Source organism: Lepidochelys kempii, chromosome 3 (genome assembly GCF_965140265.1).
Source record: "Lepidochelys kempii isolate rLepKem1 chromosome 3, rLepKem1.hap2, whole genome shotgun sequence".
Lineage (NCBI taxonomy): Eukaryota > Metazoa > Chordata > Testudines > Cheloniidae > Lepidochelys > Lepidochelys kempii.
The window spans coordinates 66,238,253-66,265,300 of record NC_133258.1 but is presented as its reverse complement, the minus strand read 5'-3'; the positions used below and the strand labels follow the sequence as shown (position 1 = coordinate 66,265,300).

The following is a 27,048-nucleotide window of genomic DNA, read 5'->3' as shown; positions in this document are numbered from 1 at the left end:
TTTCTAAAAGCCACTCCCCATAGATGCAAATTTGTTTACTTCTTGCTTATGTAGATACGTGGTACTGCATTTATAAAGGTTGGATAGAAAGTCACTTGTCTGGTCTTTGGTTTTCAATTGGAAGAAAATTTCACAACTGTCTGAATACAGCTTGGCTGCAGGCAAAGATTAGGTGAGCTTGTGGAACTGCCTGTAGTCGGCTGTAACTCACCTGACCTGCACTGGCATTAAAATGCCAAACAGCAGGATGGAGAACTTGTGTCTGTGCATGTCTCATTTGGGAAGTTCATTGACTTAAGAATCTGGATGTAGAGATTATTCAGGTGTCAATTTAGAAGTTGTTAGAACCATCTTTTAATTATTCTGCTTATGTTTGCAATTTTAAGATATAAAAATGGTCAGAATCTTGCTAGAAACTTGGATGGCAATGAAATGATTTTCAGACAGATTGGTTTGTTGTCATTTGTTTGGTTTTTTTCCATTAGGATACTGTCAACCATTTGCTTCTCAAATTCATTGATGATAGCCCAGTGAGTACTGACAAAATGAGAACATTTATAATTGATTCACGCATGTCAGTGTCAATCTTAATCAGTAGGTCAACACTCTTTCTACAGCCTGAAAAAGCAACTGAGCCAGCTGCTTCTTTGATTCCATTCCTGCAGAAATTTGCGGACCCTCGCAATAAAAAACCATCTGTAAGTGAAGAAAACTCTCACTATATACAGATTTTGAATAAGTATTGTATGAGCTGTACATATTACCAGTGCTCTTTTCATTGATTCTATTAGAAAAGGTTTATTTTAATGAAAGCTTGAGAAATATACAAACTAACTGCATTTTCCTCTTCATGTTTAGGTCCTGAAGCTGGAATTGAGGGAGATTAGAGAACAGCAAGACCTTTTGTTTCGCTTCATGAACTTTCTGAAACAGGAAGGGGCAGTACATGTGTTGCAGTTTTGTCTGACCGTAGGTAAGATTACCCTAGTATGCTTAAGTGTACTCATTGAACTTAAACAGTGAGTTTAGGTGTTGGTCCGTTAGTGGATTCTGCAATCAAAGACAGCATCTCAAAGCAAAGGACTGAGCTGAGGTTCTGTGTTCAGTTTTTACTTAGATATTTCCTGACATTTTAATGCTGAACTTAACAACATTAATGTTGCTTCATTGTGGGTTTTTTGCATTTAATTGGATTTCTATTTAGTTGAGAAGACTATTTATTTATTTATTAAAATTTTCATTGCGAGTTTAAAAAAATGCACTTGTCAATTATACAATGTAAAGCCTGGGATATCTTGAATTTCTTTTAAAAGAAAACTATTGTAGTTACCATTGCTACAGTCTCTCTAAAAAGATGTACTGCAGACTATGAAAATTCTGTGAGAATCTCAGTTCTAGCTTATGAAAGTTCTGACTTCTGGGTGTGCCTCCCTTTTTTTGCAGAATGTAAAGGAGGTTGAAACTTGTTCAGCAGCTGTGTCCCTTTTGCCATTTCTTATTCAAATTTTGTTACACAGACAGCTTTCTAAGCACTCATTTGAGAATCAAATGGTAGAGAATGGACAATGGCTGTGGTCTGTAAGCAAGATTTTCAGCAAAGAGGCACAACCAGAAGTCTCAACCAGAAGGGAAATAATGAAAATGTTCATAACCCATAGTCTTCCAAAGGAACATTGTGAATTTTACTGTGGAAGGGAATAATTAGTTTTATTGCAGCTCTTATTTTTATGGATCAATTTATATAACTTTAGATTTAAAACATAAGTATTCATACAACTTAAACTGCATTAGAGATTTTGGTGTTATCAGCTTGGTCATAAATTTTAAAACATTTAAGGTTTTATGTATATCCACATCTGCTGGAAAGGTATCTGAGGGTATACACTGGAGTCTGGAGGTGTGATTGCAGCGGGTGTAGGTGTAACCAAGGCAACTAGCAGCCATTCAAGTATGTACCCAGGTTCCTGCACAGACAGAGCTATCCTGTGCTGCCACCTGCGCTACCCTGGATTCACTGCTCTTGTTACTCCAGCTGCTCTTGATCTAGCTAGATCAAAGCTAGCTCAGGTATGCTGCAATCACATGTCCTGAATGCAGTGTAGACATACCCTGATGGCTGATCTGTGTGCCACTTTAAGGTGCCACCATTTATATTAGCTAAGTTTGATCAACACATGCATTTTCTTTTCTTCACCTTCCAGAGGAATTTAATGACAGAATTTTGCAACCAGAATTATCAGATACTGAAAAAATGTCTCTTCATGAAGAGGTGCAGAAAATCTACAAAACCTATTGTTTGGATGAAAGTATTGACAAAATTAGATTTGATCCTTTTATCGTGGAAGAGATTCAAAGAAGTAAGTTTGAGATTGAAAGGAATGATCAAGAATTTATACTGGAATCTATAAAGCATTCTTTCAGACTAAAAAAAAGTCCTAGTCAATTCAAATAATAAATAACTTTAACTTTAAATTTATCATAACCATACAACCTAATTAACAAACCAAAGATGTGTAAGAATACATATACTCCTATCTCTGGAGTTTCCCTGCCTAATGTTCTCTGTGAATGATAATGTATTTAAATCCTGCTTTACAAAGTACTTTAGTATTCCAATATTTTGGCTGCATCCTGCGTGGATTTATACAGACTAATTTGAGACTGCGACCTGTAAAAATCAGAAAAACTTTATGAACAACAATGGCACATCCAATTAATATTCACAGCAGGATTTTTTTTCTGCAGTTGCTGAAGGTGAATATGTAGATGTTGTGAAACTTCAAACTATGCGATGCCTTTTTGAAGCATATGAACATGTTCTTTCCCTCTTAGAGAATGTCTTTACCCCTATGTTCTGTCACAGTGATGAGGTAAGCATGAAAGACTTGAAGTCTTGCCTTTAAGCACAGTTGTTTCTTTTTTAAAATGGCAATGTAAATGTGACAGCTTAAACAATAGTTTTGCTCCTTGTATGTATTCAAAATTTTATCTATTTAACTGGTAAAAATAGGTGCTTTTATTATCAGGGTAGAGCCAATATAACTGAGGCCTGGTCTACGCTACAAAGTTATGTCGATGTAAGCTGCCTTGTGTTGACCTAGTTTTGTGTTTCTATATTTAAATATGTCTCACCCTGATGTAAATTTCCCATTAGGCCAACATAATAACACTGCCTCCCGGAGCAGAATTGAGCAAAGGTCAATGTACAGAGGTTGATGCAGCACGTGTGTAGATGCTGCATTACCTAGATCGATCCTAACAGCCCTCCAGCAGCTGTTCCACAGTGCCTCACATTGACTGCTGTGGTCACCGTTATGAACTCCACTACCCACAGGTCACCAGGACCAGACGCTCCCCCCTCCTTGTTTAAAACCCCATGAATTTTTGGAACTCCTTTTCCTGACTGTCCGGCTTGGCAATCACATTTAGCAACTCTCCATATTGAGTGTAACTGCCCAGTTGACCATGTCAGCTGCACGCTCCAGACGTGCTCCTCTCTGGAGTGGACAGAAGATATTGGCTCTCTTGGGCCTGTAGGGACAAAAGGCTGTGCTGGCACAGCTCTGAACCAGCCATAGAAGCATGGACATCTCTGAGCAGATGGCTCGAGGGATGCAGGAGGAGGGTATGACAAGGACCAGCAGCCGTGCTATCTGAAAACCAAGGAGCTGTGGCAGACATACCAGAAGGCCAGGGAGGCCAACAATCAATCTGGTGCCAAGCCACAGACCTGCTGCTTTTACAAAGAACTGCATGCCATATATGGCGGAGACCCCACTACCACCTAGCACAAAACTCTCAATACGTTCGGGGAACCCAAGTCCCAGGCCTCGGCCATGAACAGCGAGGAGGAGGAGGAGGTGGGACAGGTGACTGGGGGATCCACCGCAGTCCTGCCATTTTAGCATGGGCAAACCTGATGCAAGGGAAGGAACCTCAGGTAAGTGTGTGGTTTTTTTTTTTCATTTTTTCATTACAGAAATGCCACCCCCATTTTCCCCCTCTGCTCCTCCGACCCCCCCGTAGAATAGGAGGACATGGCTTTTGACTTTTGATTAATTTACTTGTGCTAGAAGAGGTAACGGAACAACCAAGAGAGGTAGAGTTGCTATCTGCTTTTTATTTCTCGCTAGAGTTAGGCAGGGGGGACCAAGTGGGACAGTTTGTTTATATATGTAGGGATGTTCCTTGAATCCTCTTGAGAGGTCTCAGTGAAACTTTCATGGAGGTACTCTGCAGTCCTCTGCTTAAGGTTTCTAGGGAGTGACTGCCTTATTTCTTCTTCTGCAATAGGATACTTTCCCATGCCAGTTAGCAATAACTTTGCATTACACCATTGCAGTACATAGGCTAGTTGCATACGGGCCCAGGCAGCTTCGGGACGCTAGCAGCAACTGTGCTCTTTCTCCCTTTTTACCCTCAGGAGTGAGATATCGGCTAAAATCACCAATGCCTGTGGAAAATGTTGCCAGCATTCAGTGCCAATGCCCTATGCTACTAGGTTCATGCAACCAAGCAATTCCCTCCTCATTTCCCTCATCCCCAGCTGGCCATACTCACAGTGGCTGATGCTGTGACTGGTGCCATGCACAAGCAATCGCAAACAAAAGTGAGAATGAGCATGTAGTGCTTAAAACTTTAGGAGAGCAAGGGGAGTGATTTCTGCAGGTTTGCTTCCTGTAGTAAATATACTGACAATGGTATCTCTGTTTTACTTCTGCAGGTGCTGCTGTTGCAGCCTTGAGGGACTCCACCTCCATACCTGCAGAACATCTGACCAAAATAAGGAGGAGAAGGGACTTGGGGTGGTATGATGGAATGCGCAGGTGTATTCACAACCTACACACTACTGTAATAATCTTTGTGCAAAATATGCCTTGTAAGATATCATTTAAAAGCTAATAACTCACAGGTCAGTCTTATCATGGTAAAATATATCTAGTAACATTGTATGTGAAGTTATAAAATTCCCCTGTATAACGTTGTTAGCTCCCAGGGAGAAGTTGTCAAACAGGGCTGTCTTGAGCAAAAGAAAATGTGTTTGCCTTGATTTGCATTTAAGCAGTAAATGCAGTCATCAAACAGAAAGGGAGGAAACAAAAGGAAACCTGCATCTGAACATAAACAGGTGAAAGAACCCAGCAGGAAGCCTCCTTCCACACCAGACATGCTGTCTCCTTATGGTCAGCTGGAAATGCCTTTCAAAAGAGGGACTGAAACTATAAAAAGAGGGTCAAAGACCCCAAGTGACCTCTCTCTCCCTGGCCATCTCCCTCTTTCTACCTGAGAAGACCAGAGAAACAGCTGCTGGACTTTGAGGAATGGGTCCTGACCTGAAAAGTTCGGTCAGTAATGCTGCTAGAAGGATGTGGTAAGGACTCTACTTTGAATCAAGTATAGTTTAAGGTAGGCACTAGGAAGCAGTTTATCTTTGTTTTTCTTGTAACCATTTCTAACTTTTATGCGTCGTTGTGCTCACGTAAAATCTCTTTGTAGTTAAATAAACTTGTTTTTTTCTTTCATTGAAACTGATAGTGTGTTTAAGTTAAGTTGTTGGGCAACTCCATTTAAGATGGTAAATTATTGTGTTTTGTTCCCTTAAAGGGACAACAGATCTAATATCTCTGGACAGTCCAGAACATACATTTTTGGGAGAAAGTCTGGGACTGGGAGTGTGTTGGGGTCACCCTGCAGAAGTGTAACCCAAGTGTGGCTGGCGGGTTGCAGTTACACATAGACACTCAGGGTCTGACTTGCTTGCTGGAGGGCTTTTTGTGAGCGGCCCAGGTGGGAGCTACTATAGCAAAGCATTTTAAGGCACCCAAGGTTGCAGAGCCAAGGTGACACAGCCCCTCACTGGAATGGACTGCACACTGGTATGTAACAGACATGTTCAATGATATCCTACATTGGACTATGAGTACAAGGCTTGGAGGATGAACACTGGGGACAGCTTGGAGAAGGAGAAAGTAGAGAGGAGAAAGGTACAGGAAAAGAAGAGGGAGATGCTCCAGGACATAATGGGGCTTTTAAGGCAGCAAATACAGATGCTGCAGTCTCTGGTGTACCCAGGCTTGCCTTCCTCTGCAACCCACTGAGAACTCCATATCAGGATCTCCCTGTACCCTCCTCTCAACACTCCATGTGGCATCAGAGGTCACTACACTACCCTTACCACTACCTTGGGAGACATTAAAGACAATCACGGCTTCGTGTACACTGACCTCTGAAAACCAAGGTTGGCATAGGAATAGCTGAAATGGACATAAATGTTCTGTCTGCTTCTTAAGTTTTGTTCTCTTAAGTATTAGTAAATTTTTAAAATATATTTGTTTTAAAATTTCACGATTTCTTTTTTACAGTGAATTCAGTTGCAAACTAATAGAACTATTTTGTAACATCTGCTACCGAGTGCTTAGCAGGTCTGAAAGTAATCAATTACCTCTTACTAACAGTGTGACACAACTCATAGGATAAGATGCAAACAAAATTAATAGACATATTGACAATGTTATATTCCTAAACATACAGCATTCACCACACAATTCCTAACAGCCCACAAAAGAGCAGGGCCAGGTAAGGTCGGCACATGGATTCAGGAATATTGCCTTGTGCACCCAAAAGTTCTGCAACCACTGCTTGTCCTCCCAAGCCTGCATTACGATGCAATCCTATCAGTCAGTGATCGTTTCTTGGGCCAAGAAGTTGTGCTCCACCATCTGCAGCTACTTTGTGAATGCCACCAACCTTGAATTGGTTCTCACTATCTCCTACAGCAGTCTGGCCTCCAAGAAATCCCTGTTCCCCACTGATTCGGTTCTTCTTGCAGCTCTGCAAATAGTTCATGATCGTGTGCTCTGTGTTTCCAACACCCATGGCAGTGCAGAGCTGTGTAGGCTTCATGCTTCTGTCAGACGGTGGTCAGCGAGGAGGGCTGTGCGGGTTTTGTGGGATTTTGAAAAAAAGGTGCAAAATTATGGTTTACAGTTGACATTATGGGAGGAGACAGTTGCACACTGCGAAATTGACCTCAAGCTACTCGTCACCCCGTGCAACTTGTTTTGGCCCCACCATGCACTGCCAAAACTTCCAAAAGACAGAGCACTGCAATCTGGTGGGTTTCACGCTGGGATACCTGCCCATGGCGCACCTCACCATGCATCAATGCAAGCACTCGTTTTGAGTACACGTAGCGCCAATGCAAGGAGCCAAGTGTGCAGTCGCACAAGTGATGTACTAACAGTGACAGCTTTATGATGATATAACTTGCATCGACATAAGTTTGTGGAGTAGAAGTGGCCTCCTAAAGGGAGCTAGGTTCTTAGTGGCTTTCACATCTACAGAACTGTTAATTAGTTCCAGTTCCAGAATTTTTGATGGTGCAAGAGCCTGAAAGAATAAAACTTCCTTTTCAGTTATTATGTTGAGTTTGCAGCACTTACTTTTCTTTTAGAAAAAGGCTTTTTTCTACTTTTATAGTTTCAATTTCTGTCTAGAAGTAATGGACATATAATACATGTGGAACACCATGAATGTTCTTCTTAATTGTTTTTCAGACTACAACAGCACTTCAGGACTCGTATCCGTTTTACACTAAAAAGTTAGGTTGACCTAGCTACGTTGCTCAGGGGTGTGAAAAATCTCTCAAGCCATGTAGTTAAGCTGACAACCTCCAATGTAGGTCTTCCATTGACCTAGCTACTGCCTCTCGGTGAAGTGGCTTAATTACAGTGATGGAAGAACCCCTCCCATCGCTATAGTGATTGTCTACACTGAAGCACTATATATAGCATCACTGCTGCAGCTGTGGTGCTGCAATATTTCTAGTGAAGACCTAGTTTTAGTAGAAAGCCTGCCCCTCCATGCCTGTAAGGCTGCCCTTGGGAAAGCATAAATTATGTTGTAAGTTCCTTAGAACTGACCATTTAAAGTGGTCTTATGTGAAATACAATATCTCAACTGCAGAGACTTGTATAGTGTTTCTAATATACTTGTATTAAATCCTCAACAGCTGTGAAGTTAGAAGCAAGAAACATAATTAATTATTAATATTTACAACTGTAAACTACTAGTAAAGAGAGAGAATGAAAAAAATAGAAAACTTGAAGCCAACACTTACTTGCATATTAACTGTTCTATTTTAGTATTTCAGGCAGCTCTTAAGAGGAGCTGAATCCCCAACACGCAATTCAAAGTTTAACAGGTAGGTGTGTTAAACCTTTTAATACGTTTTTGCAGTTGAAAGTTTTAAAAATGTTTGTTTATATGATTGAATCTTCTGCCAAATATACAGTACTGTTCAATGTTAACTTATTTAGATTTCTAAACTTAGTTTTAGATTTGTAGATTACTTACAGGAGCAGCAAGTAATATGTGAAGCAGTACTTCACTTAGTGTTTTTATTGCTTTTTTATTTTAAAAAATGGTATGAGATTCAGACTTACAATCCTTTTTTTGAAATGTCAGAGTGAAAAACCCCTTCAAACTAAGGACCTGTCCAATAACATTAAGATAATATGGCAATAGTGAGTTATACAGAACACACTGGAGAAAGCAAAATAGAAAGAGTTGACTCTAGTGTTTGATTTCCACGTTGAATCACTTTTTCCAGTAACTGTAGAAAACAGCCATGTGAGATGTTTCATTTTACAAATCAGCTCAATAGGATCCTGTGAGAACTGTAACAATTTCTCCCGCTAATATTTAATGGTTATAACAAAAACACATTTAAGCTCTGAATCTGATTTCTTTAAGATACCCTTGATCTTGGAGTTTGGGAAGAAAAAATTAAAATCTTTTCAATTCTGAATTTGCTTCCAAGATGGCAGAGTTTTAAAAAAAACAAAAACCATACAGTATACCCAGATTTCCAAACCTCTGGATGTACCTGCTTTATCCTGTGTGGCAGAGGTATACAGAAAAATATATAAAAAATAGACATGCTAGCTTTTGATGTATCAGAAACACAACAAAATACAGTACCGATTTGCCAAGTGGAGGCCAAAAATGGTGGCCAGTATCATTGTCAAGTTGTGCTGTGTACTATTTATACTTCAGTGTTAGGTTCCATTCGGCTGAACATAATTCAGGTTTCACAAGTAACATGACCAATGTTACCTCTAATTTTTGACAGGCCGTATGCGCAAAAAATTTCTTCTGTGCAAATTTTTGTGTGCACGGTGTTTTGCCGTGTGTGCAGGGTTTAGGATCTGTGTGCGTGCGCACACGGGCACAGCTTAGAAGGAACAGTGAACATGACTAAAGAACAGTCTGAGACCTTGTAGAATGAGTTGGTGGTTTTTAAAACACTGTTAGAAGTGTAGGAAGTTTGATCTCAGTCTTTTTTTCCCCCTTCCTTTACTCTATCCAGTATGTGGGGGCTCCCGTGTATCAGAACCAATAACTTCTCTTTAAGAACATTGTTTATTATTGGTTTTAGCATGAATTTGTTTTAGTTCATCCACAAGTTATTGTGCTTGGTGCAGGAATTACTGGGAAAATGTTACAGCCCATATTATGCAAAAGGTCAGACTAGATAATTAAATGGTCTCTTCAGTCCTTAAAATCTATGAATCAACATAAAAAGCCCTTTGCATCTTTAAAGTTCTTTACAAACTGTTTTATTCATTTATAAAATGTCTATAAATATTTCCCAGAAAACATTTTTTCTTTAAAGACTCCATCAAGCAGGGTAAATTCCTGTATGAATCAAACCTGAATTACAGCCTAAGGTTCTGAATTTTCAAGCATTTATGCACATGGTTAACTTTAGGAATGAGGGTAGTCCCTTTAAGCTGGAATTACTTAAATGCTTAACGTCTACAACACACTTAAATGTTTTCAGGATTGAGGTCTAAAAATTAAATGCAACTATCCCAGCCAAATGCATGTGTATTGATCTCTGGTAAATTTTGGATATTTACATGCTATTTTGAGAATATTTGTCTGGAGATTGGTAGAGACCTTTATAAATACAACAGCAGTCATGCTAATTGCAATGAAAGTTCTAGGATGTTTAGTGTTGCTTGAAATAAATCTGTCTCTGTCTTTGGGAGTCTCTCTCCTTCTGGGCTTGTGGGGTAATTTCTTGTACCTGTTGTTGCAGAGGTAGCCTGAGTTTGGATGACTTTCGGTAAGTCAAGATAATATGCCATAATTGTTGCCTGTTAATGTTAAATTGCATCTATCATGACTGCATCGTACTGCCTTTTTAACAGACATTAACTGTTTCATTTTTAAACACATGCAAACTCTTTTTGGGCTAAATTCATTTGAAACAGCAAACTAACTGCATGTTCATTCTCTAAGTTTTTAGCAAACAGTGGTTTTGGTCTTGGTTTAATGACTATTTCTCATACACACAAATATTAAAATATACAAAATATAATCTTCCTGGCCTTTACCTATTTTGTTCTCTCATATTAACTTAGCATATTAGTTGTATGTCTCAAAGTTTTATTGCTGATAGGGTGCTGGTTATTTTGTAGACTTTATTCAAAGTTTTTTCCTTGCTCCTTGTCACATGCTTCCAGAGCCTATCACTTAAAAAAAAAAGGGGGGGGGGAGGGGGAGAGAAGGAGAGAAAAGAAAATTGTGCCTTCCTTGGCATTAGAATATCAGGCAGCTTCTTCCTCCACTTTACCTGCACCCAACAGGGAGTCACTGAGAGCACAGGACAGACAGGCTCTGTGCTCTTAGTCATGACGCCCAGCTCCCCTTGGGCCTGTAGCAGCCCTGGGCTAGGTCATGCTCAGCGCTGATGGAATCTTCAGAGATTCTAGCTATGAAACTCTAACAAGTCTCTGCTGAGTAGTACAATCCATGATTGGTGAAGACTTACAATTGGGCCAGATTTTCTCAGGGACAGCAAAAGTCACATTCCTGACACAAACCTTATGGCAAACATCAAGTTCCTGTTCCAAAGCATGGGGTGTTAGAGTTTCTCAATTATTTTAACATTGGCAAAACAATGCATTTTCCTCTAGCCTCGTTCTTGGAAATGGCAGAACGGTTTTGACTGATTTCTTCCACAAAATTCAGCCTGAGGCAGACGTCTATCTGAAAAAACTCAGTACAAATGGTTAAACTTTGGCAAAATTATAAGCACCTGAAAACAGGGTCTTATAATAGGAAGTGTAAGACATGTAATAATAGGGGGCGCTACGAGCACCATCTATAAAAATAAGTATGTGTTTGGGCCTGTCTTTGGGTAGGAGATGACAGTGAATTAGACTTTGGAGAGCAAAATGGGCTTGGGAGAACAAAGAACTGATTATAACAATTGAATTTTAAAATTCAATATACAGAAAAAATTGAGTAGAGTTATAAGCAGGTAAGATTGAAAACAAACATTCAAGTCCCCTTTTAACAAAAAGTCCTCAGAGTCAACTGGTGATGTCACTGCAGCTCTTAAGGCAATAAAGACACTTCACCTGCTCTGCCCACTGTTCTGCTTTCCTGATGGATTTTTAAAGAATCTTTGTAACTATTACTAAAAATTTTCATATAATTAGAAAATAAACATTGAATAGTTTTTAGTTTTTTTAAAATGTTCATTACTCCTTTGAATGCCAAATGAGCTATCCACTTTTTTCACAATTTTCAGTTTTACAGTTCACCTAGCAGATTTGTAACAAGCTTTATGAAAACTTCAGATAACTATATTCATTAGGAATATGTACCCTCCTGCCCCAATAGGGTTTTTTCAGACTATTAATTTGTACATTTCTAGTACAAGAAATAAGTTTTCTTTTTCAGGTCTGATGTAAGGGCAGTATATATGGCGTGCATGCATTTATGTGCTGTAACATGTGGCTACAATGAAGACTGCAGGCTTCATGCGTAATGCCTCTGCCCTTTTTCCTTGAACTTGTGGCTTTTGGATACTCTTTATCATAAGTAGTTCTAGCTCTGAACAAGACTTAAATTTGCATTAAGCCTTCATCTCTAGGGCAAATTGCCTTCTTGAGCTAGGAGTCTTCATCTGTTTCTGTTTTCCTTCATGTTTTGTAAGTTCTGACCCTCCTGTCTGGCTTTCTGCCTACTCTCCCTGCTGCTTTGAAGTAAGTCACAGTCCATCTTGCATCACATGCGTCTGTATAAATGTTTTGATGTTTATAAAGAAAATAAACAGTGTGTTTAAATGTGCTGTACTTGACAAATATGGATGAACGCTCTGATGCCAGAAACTGTTGTGTTGCTACAATCACTCGCTGAAAAGGTCATTGTCAGTCCTTGCAATCTTTTACTAAAACACATTGTATTAGGAAGTTAGTGTTATGAAAATAGATTGTTGTGTGTTTCATTCCAAAGTAATGCTGTAATAAGAACATCAGTGTTAGTTTATAGCTGAAATTTTAGTCCATGTCCTAAATGCTCTTTTTTAAATCATTTTCTTCCTCCCTAGCAGATGTATTTTACTGATACATTTTAAATTGTTCTGTAATATGCAATACAGCCAGTGAATCTGTAATACTAAAAAGTGTAAACCTACACATCAGTTCCATACTTCATACAATTGCTCACTCTTATCTCTAAATTATATTCAGTGGCTAGTACTACAATTTGCCCTATGCTGTGAATTTTGTTTTTGTATAATCCTTAGGGCCACACAGAAAAGAGGAGAATCATTTGCAATCAGCAGATTAGGCAGCAAAATTAGAGGAGTATTCAAGAGCAACACAATGGAAGGAGCTGTGCTACCTAACTATGGTTTAACTGAAGGAGAGGATGATTTTGTGAGTAGAAATTTTACATTTTTGCTAAATCACAGGGCTGTTGGTTTTCCAGAATCTTTAAATACTTTCAGCTTCTGTCCCTTCTTTTCCTTTCCTTTTTATATTATAGGCTATTCCACCGTGCCATCCTAGGGGTCACAGCATTTTTCCAGCTTCCTTGTTCTCTTAGTACTACTAAGTTATTTACTCAGTGAGCACAAGATTTGGGCATCTCCCCAGTTCGGGTAATTCCAAGAGTTAATTGCTGGGGTAAAGAGAAGTATTAGAAAGTAATGTTCTCTTTACGAAAGTAATCTTTGTCAAGTAGTGTCATGACCAACTGTTACTTTTCAGTCTAGTAAATATTTGCAGTAAAGTCCTGGGGTCTTTCATACCTCAGTCCTTTCTTTGTCATAGGGCTATCGTGATTCAGGGCCAAATCTTTAGTAATTATTTGAATAATATCTCTCACAATACTGCTTTTATACTAATGGCTGAAAATATTTTTCTGGTTGCATAATTGATACATAAACAAGTATCACTTAAAATGTACAAAACTGTGTTTTGCTCCATAAGTCTCATTCTCATGAATTTTTGAAGTAGAGTATCTTTTAGTAGCATTTCAGAGGAAACCATTGCGGGGGGGTTTGTTGGGGTGTGTGTGTGTGTTTATAATATTTTCCATTCCAGCTCTTGGTGATAGGCGGTGGTAGAAGCAACCTGTGATAAAGCTATAGGAACTGGATGTCTGAAAAATTGGCATAGCTGCCTTTAAGCTATGTTCCTGAAGGCCAAGTGTATGTCTGACCTTATGCTGGAGAGAGGAGATCACGGATTTGGATGGGGTACAACGCTATATTGCGGTTAAAGGATGGATGTTTGAGGGAACCACACTGTTTTCTCTGTACACACGGGCAAAATGGAACATTGCCTGTAAGGCTTAAGAGCATTAAGACTACTTCCAATTTTTTTCTTTATTTCTTTTGTGGAACCATCTGCTTTGTGGGGTGACCTATTAAATCACGGAAAATTTCAAAATACAGTATTAGACTGACTTCAGCTCAGATGGTGGGACCACGTACTCTGCTGTTTCTTGACTAGAAGGCAATTCACTTTTCTTGTATTTTAAAAGAAGAACCTTAGTTTCGATTTATTGCAGAAATCCCAGTTCTAGGTGGAACTGAGCTAATTGGGTTTTCCATAGTTTTTATATTTGATTACATTTTTCAAACTTTTACTGTTAGATGATGGAAATTTGGTTTAGTGATCATGGCTAATATGGAGCAGATAGGACACTGCCTAAATTGTAAATTGTCACAAGTTCCTTAAAAAGACAGATACAGTGACACAATAAGATACACAAGATACAATAAGAGAAATCATTAAAAATCTCTGAACCCTGGTGTCCCTACAGCTGTTCTTCAGAGGGAAATAAATTGAAATAATGTGTTAATATGTATATTCTGCACTCACACTGCCTTCATTTCCCTGATCCTAGATGAGCTGTTTACACTGGAGTAACCATGTGGGTCCATAACTCATGCTTGCCACAGCTATTTTGCCAGGCTTCTCTTGCAACTAGATTTTTTCTTGTACACCAAACAGCAACAGCAGTGACTGAATAGCAAACTGGCTGTCAGGAGGTTGATGCCCTGGTATCCATGGCACAGATGTAGGCAAGGAAATATGAGGACGGTGTGGGAAATGAGGGAAATTAAGTTGGTCACAAACTGCCTGATAGTCATGAATTTTTAATTATTTAAATTTATTTCTGTGATGATTTCTCCTGAATTTATGGAAATACATTGGTTTTTAAGTCATGTGAATTTGAGACTTTCTATGGCACTTATAACTATTCCACTGTACATTACATTTAATCAACTTTGTGCTATGTTATTTGATGCTGTGCTGGTCCATTTTCCACTACTGGAAAATTAAAAATATAAAAGGTTTACATGAATTTGAATCTTTCATCTCCCCTCCCCCCCATAGCTCCTCCCCACCCAACTTGTATCCAAAATGGTAAAAACAGAATAATTGATTTTGGAATCTGTATGTTTCCCCTTTTTCTTAAAGGATCCACAAGGTATAGGATAGCTCTTCAGACTATCATATCTTCAAATGAGCAGTGTTGCTTTGCTGTCTTGTAGAGTTTAGGTCTTGTGATGTCACTCATCATTGGACTGTAGTGTAATGCTCCCGAGGAAGGGGCAGAAAACAGATTGTCCAGTATCCTGCTCTTAAAGGATTAATTCTCATCCTACTAGGCTGAAATAAAGCAAGAGTGTATTTTTTCTCTTCTAATTTTTCAGCTATCCAAGAAAAGCAGAATTGTATTTGAATTTTTCATTCCTCAGTAATCAACTCTTTTTAAGTTTGATTTTTTGGAAAAACTATAGATTCGTTAAAGAGTCTAACATCTTAGGTACAATGAGAGAGATCATAACAGAAATGTATAAAGAACTTTAAACACAATCTCATATTTATTGAAATAAATAGCTCCACATACTTATGTTACACTTCAGTCTTTTTTTAATTGAAAGACAAAGTTACAAAAAAAACTATTAATATACAACTTCAGTCTGTTATTGAATTCTAGAAACGGATGGTTGAGATGATGTAAGGGATTATGCTCTATAGCAAAGGCTGTTCATGTTGGAAATAATTTGAGTGAGTTGCCAGTTACAGGGCTTTTGTGGGCAAAATGACCTGAAGCTAATTTTAGTGAAACTTGATAAGCTTGCTTGTAAAATCTTTATGGATAGTTGACTGATGCCACTTATGCCAAAGCAATATTATTTTTGCTGATAACAGAAATGCATAACTTGTATTTCTCTTTGAGTGCTTGCTCACCTCCATTCCATGTTAGGTGTGCGTGAGCTACGTGCACTGTTGCTGGAGATTTTTCTCTCAGGGGTATCCGTTGGGCTGGCTTTAGCGCCCTCTGGTGCCATGCGCTAATATTAGGAGCCCGGCCAGCCCCGTGCCCTCTCAGTTCCTTCTTACCACCCGTGACGGTCGTTGAAACAGCTTCTCTTGCTTCAGCAATGTGATCATTTAGTGTGTTTTTTCCCTGTTAATCTGCATGTCCATGAACTCTGAGCCCACCTCCTCGGGTACCGCTTGTGAGTCACCTAACATGAAATGGACATGAGCAAGCACTCGAAGCAGGAAAAATGGTTACTAACCTTTCCATAACTGTTGTTCTTGGAGATGTGTTGCTGATGTTCATTCCATGACCCGCCCTCCTGCCCTTCTGTCGGAGTTAGCTGGCAAGAAGGAACTGGGAGGGTGTGGGGCCAGTCGGGTCCCTTATACCAGCGCATGAGCGGGCCCTAGAGCTTGCCTGAAGGATGCCACTGGGAAAAATGGTTCTACTTAACCTCCAAGGATAGGACAAGAAGCAATGGGCTTAAATTGCAGCAAAGACAGCTTAGGCTGGACATTAGGAAAAACTTCCTAACTGTCAGCGTGGTTAAACACCGCAATAAATTGCCTAGGGAGGTTGTGGAATCTTCATCGATGGAGATTTTTAAGAACAGGTTAGACAAACACCTGTCGGGGATGGTCTAAATTATACTTAGTCCTGCCATGAGTTCATGGGACTGGACTAGATGACCTCTCGAAGTCCATTCCAGTTCTATGATCTTGAAGAATAAGTTACAGAAAGATTAGTAACAGGTTTTTTTTTCTGATTACTCTTACTTAGCTCTTACCTGTTTATATCTAGAATTACTTTTGTAATAGGTGTAGAATAAAATAGATCAGTATCTGAAGTGACGACTTTAAACATGGGCAAAAGTGCAACAGAGTGGTGAAATTTGGTATTCTAGGTACAGTGTGCAAAATCCTTTCTCTACCTCCTCCCACCACCTAACAAAATGTAAAACAAACCAACTTTGCAGGCATGTAAGGACTAAAAGACAGTGGAACAAGTGTGCTCCTACTGTGCATGGCAGGGCCTGAAATATTGTTTTCCATTTACTCAGTGTCTACCACCAGTTGTAGCTGCAGGGTCTGATTAAGGCTTCATACTGGAGACCTTTTGTAGGGGTTAAAAATTGTTGCTTCTCAAAAGATTGAAATGCACCTTGCCTCTCACTCACTCAAAAGTTCTATGGTTGATTGCTGATGGGCCTTCAACTGGTTCAGATTACCCTATAGTTTATAGGGGATAAACACTGTTAGAGGTCCACTCAGTTCAGGCTCAGATGATTGAGTGCTTTGATAGAAGCAACATGCTGGCAGAAATGGTCCCTCAGATGAACCTCCATAGCTCATCAATTGAGAGAGGGCTCCCACTGCTTCAGCTCCACAGATCATCTAGCTGTGGATTGCCAGCTGAGACTGTTCTTTGCTCCTCACATTATTTCCTCAACACTAGGTGACACACCATAATGCCCTATAGTTTTGCACTACCTCAGCCAGTGCACCACTGAAAGTCTGCCAGCTGTAAATCCTGCCCTGAGGCACATAGATGGTAGATCCTGCCCTGATGCACATAGATGCAAGACACCTCTGACTCACCAGATGGAACTGAAGTAGGAAGAGCATCACTGGTAAATGGGCTCCTCCCAGCCCTTCAGCTATCAGCTCCCTTATTGGTGCCTCCTTTTAGGGACAGGGGGAAGTTGGTAGCTATGAGGTCATGAAGAATGCAGTAATCAGTTCTGCTGCAGTTCTAGCTGGTGAACTACATGGTTCATCAGAGCAAGATTTGTAACTGGCAAACAATGAGTGGTTCACTGGCTCAATTGCAGAGCTGGAGGTTACATATATGTGCCATTATTGCTGGGAAAGAACATGACCAGAATGACAGCCCACACGGTAATCAGTTAGGGCAGCCCTAGCTAGGTGCAAGGGCAAATCTTAAACTAATCAAAGATGACTGGAATGATGTACTCAGTTATTTACATAAGAACGGCCATAGTGGGTCAGACCAAAGGTCCTCTAGCTCCGTAATCCTGTCTTCCAACAGTGGCCAATGCCAGGTGCCCCAGAGGGAATGAACGGAACAGGTAATCATCAAGTGATCCATTCCCTGTCTCCCATTCCCAGCTTCTATTTGTGCTTCATTCACTGCAGTACAATTAGCTGGTCCATGAGCACTTGAATGCTTTATTGTAAACAAAGCCAAAGTGGATCCTCTAGCCAACTCTGCCCTCCTTCCATAGAAGTGGATAAGGAGCTGTGGTAGCAACCCCTGAACGGCTTCCAGGTATACTCTGTAGCTTTTGTGGATAGCTTCAATTATCCCAATTTCTGCAGAACTCCTTCAAGCAAAACTGGACTTGAATTTAGAGCAGGTGAGAAGGTTCGGCCCTAATTTATTAAGTCAAAGGGGAGGGGAAAAAATGACTTTAGTTTGATGTGTATTCACACATAAGTGTTTTTCTTGATTGAAGTTGCTTTATTTAATTTTATAAAGTGGGGATTTATAATTTACTGTGTTTATAATTTATTTTTAAAATGGGATATTCCTTTAGTTCACTTATTACTCCACGGTTCAAGATGGAGATCAGTTCTATCTGTACTAACTTATAGTGAGAAGTACTAGCCACTGGAGTTTAAGCAGGCTCATGAACCTTGCTGACAGTCTCAGCCATAATGAAGGGCCTTGAGGTTTTTTCTCTCATATCCAAGTTTACTATTCCGACAGGAGTTTATCTTCTGTTCAGCAACTGAAGAGGCAGGACCAGACCTGTCTACAACGAGGGAAGGGACTTGGCTGCCCACTAAAGAAAACAATCCAGTTCAGTTTGCTTTGTGGCAACTGCAGACAGGTTGAACAATTTAGGAAGACGTGACTGACTTCTAAAAACTGTATTTGTCTTTGGTAAAGATCTGTTTTTTCCAAATGTATCAACTGGCCGTACTTAACAGTAGAGCTGTGCAAATATATATATAAATATATATAAATATATATAAATATAAATATATATATATATATATATATATATATATATATATATATATATATATATATATATATATATATATAAATGATTGATTGATTGATGGCCATTCTGAAAAATAAAAAATGGGTCAAACCAAAACCAATTTTTAATTATTTTTTTTTGCATATTGAAAAAGTCAGAAAAGTGCCATTTTGTATGCTCCAAAATATTTTGTTTGGGGCATTTTTAACTGTTTAAATAAAAGTAAAGGAAATAAAGAGCTAGATTCATAAAACAGAAGGAAGAGGGGGTGGTCTTCTAGACCAAGCATTTGAATCCAGGTCTTCCACATCCCAGGTGAGTGCCTTAACCTCCAAGCTATTAGTTATTCTTAGGTGATTCTCTCTGTCTCCCCTGTTGAAGCTGTTCCAATTTGAGAGTGATTCCATAGCTCAGTGGTTAGGGCACTCACCTGGGAGGGGGGACAGCCATGTTCCAGTCTCTGCTCCAGAACAGGAATTCAAACTTGGGTAGCCCACGATCCAGGTGATTGCCCTAACTACTGGGAAATTGGGCGTATGGGGGCACCTAAATCCCCCTGTGAATCTAGCCCCAAAGTATCAAAATTTCTGAAAATACTTACTTGTTCTGTCCAAAACAGTTACCTGAAATTGACATGAATTCATGTTTGTCAATCTATATCTGCATTTTTCAGCCAAAAAAAATTCAACTGAAAAATGTTGCCCAGTTCTACCTAATAATCTCCCCTAAAATTCTGCTTTTCTCATTTTTGCTGTGTTATTTAGGGTTAGGATTTTAGAAGCACAAATTGACTTTAAAGCTTTTTCTGCCTTTTCCCCCCCTCTCCCCAGTGCACATACCACACTGTATCTAAATGTTCTTTTTGCTCACACATTTTAATTTCTATGCCAAATTCCAGACAGCTGAGATATGATTCTGTCTAGCCATGTTTGGGGGAAATAAGTAGCTTTTGAAGTTAATCAATGGAGTGGTAACAAGATGTAACCTTTGATGTAAGGCCTTTAATGTTTTAGAATCTTTAAAATATTTTATTTTATTTTGTTTTTGCTGGTAATGGACTACCAAACTTGATGGTGCCGTATACCATATTGTACTTGAAATGCCTCATCCTTCCCCAAGAGCTAGGAAGAAACTTTAACATGCTGTGAGTCAGCTGGTGATATATTAGATTGACACCTGAGAAACTGTTAACAATTTTGTTTTTAACTTCAAACAAACCTACAGGTCTAGAGATTTTTATACAGAAGTTCTAAAAATAGCAACTACGTGAACGTGCCCCCTTCCAGAATTTTGTTTTAATATGTTGTCTTTGGTCCTGATCACATGTACTTCTTATGCAAAGATTGATCTTCTATATGTTCTGCAAAATTAAAAATTGTGTCCTATACTAAAAATCAGATCAGGGAGGTCTTGATGCTTAAATCTTTCACTGCAGATTGAAGAAGGCATTATGGTAATGGAAGATGATTCTCCTGTGGAGACTCTTAGCACTCCCAATACACCTCGTAACCTTGCTGCATGGAAAATTTGCATTCCATATGTGGACTTCTTTGATGATCCCTCCCTTGAAAGGAAAGAGAGAAAAGAGAGAATTCCTGTGTTTTGTATTGACGTGGAGAGAAACGATAGAAGGGCAGGTAGGACTTTTTGTGATTAAATAAAACTATGTTAAAATGTAGCTCAAACTGTCTATTCTACTATGTTTTATTTATCTGACTGTTCTGATGTGCTACACACACACATTTTAGCATCAAAGTAATGACTTACTAATGAATTTTAAGTCTTTGGTAATGTGGGCATGAAGGAAAAATGGTCACTTACTATCTGGAACTTGTGACAAATTACTTCTAAAAGGAGTCCAGTCTATTCAGAATTCCAACCAAGGCTTAGGAATTCCTCCTTCTCTACAAAAATGTTAATATTGTGATTCATGTTGGTAAATGTTGAATGTGTTTGAAATATATTGCTGGTACATTAAATGGAAAACTCTACTCACTGTTTCTTGAATAGTACTTTGTTTTAAGTAGATTTGTTGGTGCCCAGGTATCTTTCAGATGGACACCGTTACAAGTAGACAAATAGGTATTTACTATTAAACATTCCAGAGCAGGAACATGGCTTTTTCTTATAAACTTTAAAGCAGATTTCTTATGCAAATTAAATTTTTTGGTAACTCAGAAATAAACTTAAACTATTTGCAACCAAGGATTTCAGCATCGGTTTAGAGAAATGTCGATATTTGGGGAGAAGAAAAATCTAACTCCCCTTTTAGAGAAGTAAAAATGGGCATTAATGGGGCTTCTTTCTGCTATCTGAATACTGTAGCACTTGACAAACAGCTGGTGGAGATGACTGGAAGAGCCCTGTACTGAGAGAAGATAATTAGAAGACCCACGCTTGAATTAGATGCAGATTTCCTTCATAGTAGCGTTCCTGTCTACCAGCCATACCTTGGGCTTCTCATGTGATTTAACACTACTTTAGTTATTTAAATAACTAAGTGTGGCTAGAGTAGTATTATAATATTGGCAGTACTGATTACTTTACACATTTGAGGGCTTTTCCTCTGTACTCTATGGTATATTTGCTGTTCTTAACTCTTTTCTCCCACCTGGGAGAAAAGAACCTATATTACTTCCAATATGTGTATTTTTCAGTTGGACATGAACCTGAACGCTGGTCTGTCTATAGAAGATACCTTGAATTTTATGTGCTTGAGTCAAAGTTAACAGAATTTCATGGTACGTTTTTACTTCCTACTTCAGTGATTGCTTTTTAGAATTGAGCAGAAATTTAAGATACTAAAATTTTTCTTTTTGGTTTTAAGAATAAATGAATCTGCTTGACTTTTTTACTAATTTATAGGTACCTTTCCTGATGCTCAACTTCCATCAAAAAGGATCATTGGTCCAAAGAACTATGAATTCTTAAAGACAAAGAGGGAAGAGTTTCAGGAGTACCTGCAGGTACCAGACAATCTACTGTTGTTCCGTTTTTTAAGTAGATTGCATAATTGTGAAGCTTATAAAAGTTAACAAATGCCAATTTTTCCCAAATATAATAAAAATTATTTTATGTGACCAAATACTATGTAAAATATTTGGCTGGCATTTTTAGTCTACAGGTTTAAAATTGTTCTATTCTCAAACATTTAAATATTTAATTCTGTTTAAAAAAAAAAAGTATTTGGATGAATGTATAATTTCTAGGATACCATAGCACTGTTTTTAAAATCTGTTGTTACTGTAGAGAAACAAATTTTTAACAATGTTCTTTCATCTACTCTCTTCTATGTCCCCCAAAGAAACTTCTGCAACATCCAGAGCTGAGTAACAGCCAGCTTTTGGCTGACTTTCTGTCTCCCAATGGTGGAGAGACGCAATTTCTCGATAAAATGTTGCCTGATGTAAATCTTGGTAGGTAACATAGTTGCTCTTTATTCTGGTAAATAGCACTCTTGTAGAAACTAATACACCAAAATTAAGTGAGGGCCCATTAGTACTGAGAGACTGAACTTTCATAAGTTCTGGGTGTGTGAAATGTGATGTGTCTCTTCTGCTATACAGCTGTTACAATCCAGTCATTTTTCCAAGAGTCAGATATTCTGACGCTTACATTCCTATCCATTCCCAGGAGGGAAAGTATTGTGAAGCTTTGGAAAATCTAGTCTGCATATGGATACCTTCTGAATATCTAAGCCTAGTACTTCCAAAATCCATTGCTCATGGAGATCAGATCCTCTACGTCTTCAAGTAATTCAAGATGATGTATGGCATTAGCCCAGATTTTATTTTCAAGAATCAGTCCGAGAAGGCAGCTGTTTGTTTGGGGTTTTTTTTAATGTTGATAGAGGCAGTGTATTGATTTAACTTATCTTTGAATGTTAGCTGATCGGCCCTGTCATAAATATAAAGGGAAGGGTAAACCCCTTTGAAATCCCTCCTGGCCAGGGGAAAGCTCCTCTCAGCTGTAAAGGGTTAAGAAGCTAAAGGTAACCTTGCTGGCACCTGACCAAAATGACCAATGAGGAGACAAGATACTTTCAAAAGCTGGGAGGAGGGAGAGAAACAAAGGGTCTGTCTCTGTCTGTATGCTGCTTTTGCCAGGGACAGAACAGGAATGGAGTCTTAGAACTTTTAGTAAGTAATCTAGCTAGGTATGTGTTAGACTATGATTTCTTTAAATGGCTGAGAAAAGAATTGTGCTGAATAGAATAACTATTTCTGTCTGTGTATCTTTTTTGTAACTTAAGGTTTTGCCTAGAGGGGTTCTCTATGTTTTTGAATCTAATTACCCTGTAAGATATCTACCATCCTGATTTTACAGGGGGGATTTCTTTATTTCTATTTACTTCTATTTTTTATTAAAAGTCGTCTTGTAAAAAACTGAATGCTTTTTCATTGTTCTCAGATCCAAGGGTTTGGGTCTGTGGTCACCTATGCAAATTGGTGAGGCTTTTTATCCAACATTTCCCAGGAAAGGGGGGGTGCAAGTGTTGGGAGGATTGTTCATTGTTCTTAAGATCCAAGGGTCTGGGTCTGTAGTCACCTAGGCAAATTGGTGAGGCTTTTTACCAAACCTTGTCCAGGAAGTGGGGTGCAAGGTTTTGGGAAGTATTTTGGGGGGAAGAACGCGTCCAAACAGCTCTTCCCCAGTAACCAGTATTAGTTTGGTGGTGGTAGCGGCCAGTCCAAGGACAACGGGTGTAATATTTTGTACCTTGGGGAAGTTTTGACCTAAGCTGGTAAAGATAAGCTTAGGAGGTTTTTCATGCAGGTCCCCACATCTGTACCCTAGAGTTCAGAGTGGGGGAGGAACCTTGACAGGCCCTATTTAAGTTCATTTGAGAACTACCAGAATTAATGTCAATTTCGCGTACTAATGTTGAGTCTGTGTATTGTATAACATGGTGTCCGAAATTCAACACAGCACCCTATGTAGTTAAACAAGATGGTAATTTGTGTTTCTGCTGATGACCTGTTTAGCTGTAGGCCCATTTTTTTTTGTTTTGGCAATTGTGAGCATCTCTTTCAGTAGAAGTGTTTTTTTTCCTGTTGGTATGACACAATGTCCAAACAAATGTATGTGGTGGGTGAATGTGTCAGGTGTTCTGAAGAGGCATGTCTTATCTGGTCCCAAGCTAGGTGCCGTGCCTCCCCAAACTTACATTTGCTTTTAGTAAATAGAAATCCTCTCAACAATTCACAAGGTTTCTGGTCAGAGGTTAGTTTGTTGTGAGATAAAATTATTGATATATGACTGTTGTTGTGAGATGATATAGATCTAGCTATCTAGATAATCTCACAACAGTCTTAAAATTACTAATCTCTGACCAGAAACTTTGTGAAATGTTGATACGATATATAATTTCTTCCCTAAATTTCCCTTTTATAATATTTAAAGATAAGAAAATCATAATTATTGAATTTGATATTTAATTTTACAATATTTTTAAACTATATTTTTCATTTTTATTACCTTTTAAACTGTTCTGTTGTGCTTCTGATATTCTTATTCAGGTTAATGTGGGTAGTTTTTAAGAATAGGTCTACAGTCTCCCCAACCCTGTAAATCCTTTCTAACATGAGTACTTTCTTGAACTTGCAACATTGTGCATTTCAATACATTGTGCAGACTGGATGACTCTTATTACTGGGGGAGAGGAGAGTAAATACTGTCTCAGAAGTCTGAGGTTTAGGACTTTCTTGTGTGATAAAGGCTTGCAGAGAATAAGTGACTAGAACTGAAAAATTATTCTTATCCAGATCATTCAAACAGAAAAATCGTTGGAGCCTAAATTATTGAACAGTTTAGGTCTTTTTTGTATTGTCCCTGTTATCCCTGCACCCTCAGGATGCCTCTTGCTATTTTTTCTTACGGTCACATGCCTCCCATCCACACTACTTGGAGATAAGGCTGTTCATCTCTCCATGGTCCTTTAGAAAACTACAGAAGAAAATCTATGGGACTTAGATTTCTTTATGAATGTGAAAACTTTCTTGCATGTTTGTAATTTGAAATAGCTTTTGCTGATGGGTATCACATATTTAGTTCCTTTTTAAAGTTCGATGCACCCAAAATTCCATAACTTTCTTGTATGTACTCAGTATCTTTTCAAAGTACCGGTAATTTATTTCTTTCAAATGTTTCTTTAAAAAGATTGTGCAATGATGCTTAAAATGAAGCCATAGATATCAGTGGTGTAAGCTAATCAGTTTCAGACTGAGATGGTAAAATGAGACCATGTGTAGGTTTTTTTGCTTCACTTCTGTAAAAATTTATAATATAGTTTATTATAGATCATGGCGGCTTATTCATTTGTATTACAATAGCTCTTAAATGCCCCAGCAAATATTTGTCAGAAACATCATATATTCATGGTAGAAGACGAGCCTTGCCGTGGAGATCTTAGTCTAAATAGAGAAAACAGATAAGTGGGGTAGGGGAGGAGAACAGAAGGAAACTAATAGATATCAGATATGATATTCAGAAGGGCATGTGGTAATATATACTTTTTTGTTCTTAATTGTAGGGAAAATTATAAAATCTGTTCCAGGAAAGCTAATGAAAGAGGTGAGTAAATACCGTGTCTCAGTAGTCTATGCTGTGACTATAGTTAGTATCTTTAACTGTCCACTGACAGGTTGCTACATGTTGGTCCAGCACAAATTTTAGTTTGGAAACTGTCACTTTTTTAACTATTTAACTATCATTATTGTTCACTGTGTATTTAATTTCAGAAAGGTCAGCATTTGGAGCCATTCATCATGAATTTCATTAACTCCTGTGAATCTCCCAAGCCTAAACCAAGTAGACCAGAGCTTACAATTCTCAGTCCCACTTCTGAAAACAACAAGAAGGTGCAGTAAATGTACAGAGGGGGAAATACTGACCCTTACCTGAGAATGTGAAGAGTAAAGGGGAGAAGCTATAAAGATGACAGCTTGACTGCCTATGTTCATGTCTGTTCTTGTGGTGGTGGGTGGAGGTTTTTCCTTTTTTCCAGCGTCCATTCATCTTGGTACAGCTGACCTCCATGTTTATCCATGGATGGATTGGAGTCTGTACAATTTATAGAAACATAGGCCTGGAAGGGACCTCAGAGGTCATCTAGTCCAGCTCCCTGCACTGAGGCAGGACCAAGTATACCTAGACCATCCCTGATGTGTTTGTCTAACCTGCTCTTAAAAACCTCCAGTGATGCAGATTCCACACCTCCCTGGGTCACCTATTCCAGCAATTAGCTATCCTTATAATTAGGGCTGTCAATTATCACAGTTAACTCACGCAGTTAATGAAAAAAAATGAACTGTGATTAAAAAAATTAATCATGATTAATTGCACTGTTACACTATAGAATGCCAATTGAATTTTAGTAAATATTTTTGGATGTTTTTCTACCTTTTCAAATATATTGATTTCTATTACAACACCGAATACAAAGTGTACAGTGCTCACTTTATATTATTTTTATTACAAATATTTGCACTGTAAAAATGATAAACAAAAGAAATAGTATTTTTCAATTCACTTCATACAAGTACTGTACTGCAGTCTATATCGTGAAAGTGTAACTTACAAATGTAGATTTTTTCTTTGTTACGTAACTGTTTTGTTTTTGAGTGCAATGTAAAACTTTAGCACCTACAAGTCAACTCAGTCCAACTTCTTCAGCCAATCGCTAAGACAAACAAGTTTGTTTACATTTATGTGAGATACTGCTGCCTGCTTCTTATTTACAATGTCACCTGAAAGTGAGAACAGGCGTTTGCATAGCACTTTTGTAGCCAGCGTTGCAAGGTATTTACGTGACAGATATGCTAGACATTTGTATACCCCTTCACGCTTCAGCCACCATTCCGGAGAACATATTTCTATGCTGATGATGTTCATTTAAAAAAATAGTGCGTTAATTAAATTTGTGACTGAACTTCTTGGGGGAGAATTGTATGTCCCCTGCTCTGTTTTACCCGCATTCTGCCATATATTTCATGTTATAGCAGTCGTAGATGATGACCCAGCACATGTTGTTTGATTTACGAACACTGTCACTGCAGATTTGACAAAATGCAAAGAAGATATCAATGTGAGATTTCTAAAAAAAGCTACAGCACTCGACCCAAGGTTTAAGAAGCTGAAGTGCCTTCCAAAATCTGAGAGGGACAAGGTGTGGAGCATGCTTTCAGAAGTCTTAAAAGAGCAACACTCAGATACGGAAACTACAGAACCCAAACCACCAAAAAAGAAAACCAGCCTTCTGCTGGTGGCATCTGACTCGATAATGGAAAATGAACATGCATCAGTCTGCTCTGCTTTGGACCATTATCGAGTAGAACCCGTAATCAGCCTGGATGCGTATCCTCTGAAATGGTGGCTGAAGCATGAATGGATAT

At 38.6% G+C, this 27,048-nt stretch overlaps 1 protein-coding gene across 6 annotated transcripts in view; it reads left to right on the top strand.

Moving 5' to 3' along the window:
* SNX14 (sorting nexin 14) overlaps positions 1-27,048 on the top strand; it is a 78,787-nt gene that overhangs the window by 30,025 nt on the left and 21,714 nt on the right. For 2 of the 6 annotated variants that reach the window (XM_073336592.1, XM_073336594.1), the window contains exons 10-23: positions 486-530; positions 618-698; positions 859-973; positions 2,202-2,357; positions 2,746-2,870; positions 8,145-8,203; positions 10,106-10,132; positions 12,605-12,737; positions 20,091-20,292; positions 21,313-21,396; positions 21,521-21,621; positions 21,960-22,071; positions 25,188-25,228; positions 25,396-25,515. In XM_073336592.1, coding sequence (XP_073192693.1) covers positions 486-530; positions 618-698; positions 859-973; positions 2,202-2,357; positions 2,746-2,870; positions 8,145-8,203; positions 10,106-10,132; positions 12,605-12,737; positions 20,091-20,292; positions 21,313-21,396; positions 21,521-21,621; positions 21,960-22,071; positions 25,188-25,228; positions 25,396-25,515 — 1,401 coding nt within the window. Of the gene's footprint in view, positions 1-485; positions 699-858; positions 974-2,201; positions 2,358-2,745; positions 2,871-8,144; positions 8,204-10,105; positions 10,133-12,604; positions 12,738-20,090; positions 20,293-21,312; positions 21,397-21,520; positions 21,622-21,959; positions 22,072-25,187; positions 25,229-25,395; positions 25,516-27,048 lie in introns of all 6 variants that reach the window. The other 4 variants (XM_073336596.1, XM_073336595.1, XM_073336597.1 and 1 more) reach the window with 4 other exon arrangements.